The following is a 5334-nucleotide window of genomic DNA, read 5'->3' as shown; positions in this document are numbered from 1 at the left end:
CTCAATTATACTTCTCTTGTTTACTGTTGGTTACGAGGTTACCAATAATACAGTTTAGCTGCTCGACCAACCTGATGGAAATCATTTGCACATAATTTGCATTTATAATTACAAAATGTATGTATTTAGTGAACTTTGAAAAGATGTGCTTCACATTAGGATGGAAACTCAGCTCATGACAGATCAATTTCACTGATTTCAAAACCTTCAAACTCTATTCATTACCTTAAACCAGCCATGGACACGAAGTGCTTGCAACCCATACCGAAATCTGTAGTCAGTCTGCAGACAACAGCGGATGAAATCGCTGCATTCTGTGTAGAAAAAAAACGAAGAGATCCATCTAATTATTACCTTGAAGTGTATACATGCTTTTTTCATTGACATTCAAATTGTCCTACACAACCATCTTTAGCTGAAGTGAAGATCTCACCGTTTGACCATCCATTTTTCTGTAAATATCTGAAAGTCATGTTGCGGAGGTCATGGTTGTCTGGAAATTTTTTGAACATTAGCAAATACTGAAGAATCCCGAGTGACCACACTGTTGCTGGCTCCCCGTAGTATAAGCCAGTGTTATTAAATTCGGGAGGGCAGTATTGTGGTGTGCCTGAAAGAAAGAGATTTTGTTTTCATTAGCAAAACATCTAAAATTTCCTTCAGAAAATGTAAGCAACAGTGTAGATCAGGGGTGCCCAAACCCGGTCCTGGAGGATCTGTGTACTGCAGAGTTTAGCTCCAGCCCCAGTTAGACACACCTAAACAAGCTAATCAAGCTCTTACTAAGTATACTATACATTTTCTCTCAGGTGTGTTGAAGCAAGTTGGAGCTAAACTCTGTAGGCCACCGGCCCTCTAGGACTGAGCTTTGGCACCTCTGGTATAGATAAACAACAGCGGATGTTTCAAGAGTCTCATATGAATGACCCTTGACCCATCACAAGAGCTCCTTAGAGCTTTGAGGGATTTACATACCCGAAAACTCTGTGTAAAAGCCCAAAGTAAGGCGTTCACCACACCCAAAGTCAGTCAGTTTGACTTCATAGGTCCGCAGGTTAATCAGCAAATTCTCAGGCTTGATATCGCGGTGAAGCACTCCGCGTTTGCAGCAGATGTGGGCTGCAATTGTTGTGTGGAACATGATTTTCCATAATACCTTCTCTGGGATTCTGCCTCTGTGTTTTCTTAGAAATTCACCTAAGTTTACACAGGGTATGGGCCGCTCTAGGACCAGAAAGTAACGATCAGCCTCCACCTTCCAGTCCAGAAGCTTAACAATTTGTTTAACCTTGGGGCCTTTAGTGGCAAGAAAGTGCAGAGCGATCTCCGCTGGAAGTGGCTGGTCAAAATCATCCTAGAAGAAAGACAGTTGTTCAGATCATTTGATGGAAAAGTTATTTCCTGTTAAAACTGTTGGCCACGTCTATCATAAAAACCAGTGGGCAGATTATAGAGAGCAAAACAAACACAGAGACATTTTCAAAGGAGAATAACTGACTTTTGTTTACTTAACATGTTTCTAAAATATCTGCAAACACATTATGGTATATTGGTGCTTTAGAAGAGTAAAGAACTTACACACAGCACCTTTAATATGACATGTCTGAAATAGACACAGTTAATCAGAGCAAAGAGCACAGACTACTTACAACATGGATGAATCGCTTAATCTTGAAATCTGCTATTTTTACTGCCACCTGAAGGCCATCTTGTAGACGGGTCCCTGCGAAAACGGTTCCAAAACTTCCTTTGCCCAGCTTAGCACCAATTTCATAAGACTTTGAGTTGATCTCTGTGAAAAGAGAAAGAAGAGAAGTTAATAAAATGTGTGAATTAGTGACAGTGCTACCTTCATCTAAAACTACCTGCTCCATCAGGGGTCACCACAGCAGAATTAACCCCATCATCTGAACTCTTCCCTATATATATGATTATGATTTTTATGATTGATTTATATATATATTTTCATCTTCGTTACCAGCTATCCCTGAACAAAATGTGTATTAAAGCCAGTTTAAAGCATAAAAGCCATAAAAACACTATTATAATATGCATGTGTGTTGGGTGAGTAGGCTGTCATGGTAGTAAACTTACCAATGATGTGTGTGTCTTCATCCTTCAGATCTTCTGGCTGAAGTGGAACAGCGCCCTGTGTTTGACAGGTTGCACCTTGACCGACGCCATCTTTACAGCCGGGCTTAGCAAAGAACACATTTGGAGGGGGGTAATGACTACAGCCGGGCTCAGCAGAGACTACATTTGGAGGGGGGTAATGACTACAGCCAGGCTCAGCAGAGACTACATTTGGAGGGGGGTAATGACTACAGCCAGGCTCAGCAGAGACTACATTTGGAGGGGGGTAATGACTACAGCCAGGCTCAGCAGAGACCACATTTGGAGGACCATCATGACTACAGCTGGACTCAGCAGGGACCACATTTGGAGGGGGGTCATCACCACAGCCGGACTCAGCAGACAGAAAATCTGTAGAGGGGTCATCACCACAGCCGGACTCAGCAGACAGAAAATCTGTTGAGGGGTCATCACCACAGCCGGACTCAGCAGAGAAGAAGCTGCTGTAGGAGCTAGCTGTAAGCTCACTACTACAGTTGAATCTGGCTGAGTAAAACTCTTGAGGGAAGTCATCACTACTGCTGGACTCAGCGTAGAAAATGTTTGGAGGAACATCATCACTGCTGGAGGAGCTGGCTAAGTCCTCACTGTGACCATCGACAGGCTCTGCCAGTGATCGTTCTTCACCGTGAACTCTGTCAGGCTCTGCCAGTGATTGTTCTTCACCGTGAACACTGTCAGGCTCTACCAGTGATTGTTCTTCACCGTGAACACTGTCAGGCTCTACCAGTGATTGTTCTTCACCGTGAACACTGTCAGGCTCTACCAGTGATTGTTCTTCACCGTGAACACTGTCAGGCTCTACCAGTAGTTGTTCTTCACCGTGAACACTGTCAGGCTCTACCAGTGACTGTTCTTCACCGTGAACACTGTCAGGCTCTACCAGTGATTGTTCTTCACCGTGAACACTGTCAGGCTCTACCAATGGTTGTTCTTCACCGTGAACACTGTCAGGCTCTACCAGTGATTGTTCTTCACCGTGAACACTGTCAGGCTCTACCAGTGGTTGTTCTTCACCGTGAACACTGTCAGGCTCTACCAGTGATTGTTCTTCACTCTGACCATCAACAGGTTCCTCCAGTGATGGTTCCTCAGTCTGAACATTGATCTGTTCCTCCAGATGCAAAGATGATTCTTCACACCAGTCACCAATTTCTCGACCTAAAGGAAGGAATAATATCAAACAAAAGATTTTAGTTTTACTTGAATAATATTTATCCAGTGTTTATTATTGATATGAACAAATGCTGTCAATTATGAAGTGACTTTTAGGGTCATTTCTTTCTACTTTTAGTTGTTGGTCATTAAATAAAGAATGTCACATGATGAAATTACTGTTCATAATCAAATTCACTTTGCAATTAATGGTTTGTTTTGTATAAATACATGTCAATATGAACTTATAGCTGTTATATTTTGTATCATATAACAATAAATAAAATAACCCTAAGCTTGGCAAAAACAACTAAAAACTATGAGAAAAGGTTTCATGTTTTACACTACAAACACCATGAAAACATTACACTTTCCCATTTGTTATCCATTAAAACCACTGCATTGTGTTTTAGGACATATTCCTTAAGGATTTAGTGGTTTTAAGATGCCAGCAGTTGAAGACAGCTAATTACAAGTACAGACAAGGGATCTAACAGGGGTGTTGAGCTCAAATCACATTGAGGGTTTTAATATTTTATTTATTAATTTTGTATGGCAGTAGACAATAGTTCTGTTCATTTTCATAACACAAATTAAGATGTTTTAGGTGAAATCTTAGAGCTCCTTCATCCTCCATAAATAGCAAGGGTCCAGTCTCATTCAAAGGCCAGAAAGTACCAAAAATATTCAAAAAAACAGAGGAAGCCATGCACAGGCATCCAGGGGTTTTATCAGTGCAAAGTGCTTGTGAACGCATGTAATATGCCAACACTGAAGAGAATAAACTGTTGGATAAATTTGTTTACACAAAAGTATTCTCGTAGCTCGATAATATACCGATATGGTATATGGTCTGTTTAAGGATGTTTTGTGATATTTTTATGTACTTTGAGCAAGTCAGGCACCTTACTGTATATGCAGGATGAGAGAGCTCTCAAATTTCATTTAAAACATCTTAATTTGGGTTCAAACGATGAAAGAAGGTCTTGGGGAGTTGGAGTGACTTGATGGTGAGTAATTAATTACAGAATTTGCATTTTTGGGTGAACTAACCCTTCCATCTTGAAGCAGAGAAAATGATTTTGTCTTTACGGATTACGAATGCATAATTGACAAACTTAATGCAAAGCACAAATACTTTACTTCGTTTTTGTCTTGTTTCTAGTCCAAATATCAAAACATTAAATCGAGAAGCATTTTCTTGACAAGTACAAACATTTTCTTGTTTTCAGAAATATGTCAAAATAAACTGAGTTTTGCTTAAAACACTCTAAATAATCTGTTGGCCGGAGGGTGGGGTTATTCGATTTTTGATATCTTAACTAGACACAAAACAAAAACTATTATTTTATATTATTGTTGGCACCATATTAAACACGTTTGTGTTTACACCAGTAGATTTCATTAGGCCTACATTATTACCTAAAACCTTACTCACTTTTGTTAATAATATTTACAGTAAGGTAAAATAAGTGTAGAGCCCTACACAGACTCCAGTATACAAAATGGGGTCCATGATCTTATAACACAACATTATTTACCATCACTGTTGGTCACAGTGGGTACCGTGACCAATCCTTCTTGACGGTCCAATCTTTCATCTTGACCTGAGACGGTGGTATTGATGTTTCTTTCTCTCAGGAAGAGAGCAATAACTCCGAGTACGGTAAATAACATGTTGGTTTGATTTCCGTACACTAAAATATGAGAAATGTTAAATAAACCTACAATAAATACTGAAATTTACTGTAAGTAAAGCTCGTTTATCAGAGTAAGTCTTAATAAACCGTACGCTGTCAATTGACAATATAAGAAAAGCAAATTATTCAAAGCAAACTTTGTACAACTCACTAGATACTTGTCAAATAAGAGCAATGGCGAAATATGGATTGTAAGAGGTTATGTGTGTCGTAAGAATTAGAATGCGTTCCAAAATTCTACAGACAGCTGATACTGATTGGGCAGTTTTGCGCAGTGGGCGGAGCTTCTCTGAGTTGAAAAATACACTAGTTAGCGGTTGTTTATTTCCTTCACGGGTGTTTTTGG

At 39.8% G+C, this 5334-nt stretch overlaps 1 protein-coding gene across 1 annotated transcript; it reads right to left on the bottom strand.

Moving 5' to 3' along the window:
- Positions 1-207: 207 nt before the first annotated feature.
- LOC130213789 (aurora kinase A-A-like) lies at positions 208-4965 on the bottom strand. The gene is made up of 7 exons (XM_056445567.1): positions 4830-4965; positions 2965-3294; positions 2095-2739; positions 1650-1792; positions 976-1354; positions 434-610; positions 208-314 (listed from the first exon to the last, which is right to left on the bottom strand). The coding sequence occupies exons 1-7, from the start codon at positions 4963-4965 to the stop codon at positions 208-210; spliced, it is 1917 nt and encodes a 638-aa protein (XP_056301542.1).
- Positions 4966-5334: the final 369 nt, after the last annotated feature.

The sequence above is a fragment of the Danio aesculapii genome, chromosome 20 (genome assembly GCF_903798145.1).
Source record: "Danio aesculapii chromosome 20, fDanAes4.1, whole genome shotgun sequence".
In the NCBI taxonomy this organism is placed as follows: domain Eukaryota; kingdom Metazoa; phylum Chordata; class Actinopteri; order Cypriniformes; family Danionidae; genus Danio; species Danio aesculapii.
This window is presented reverse-complemented; position numbering and strand designations above follow the sequence as displayed.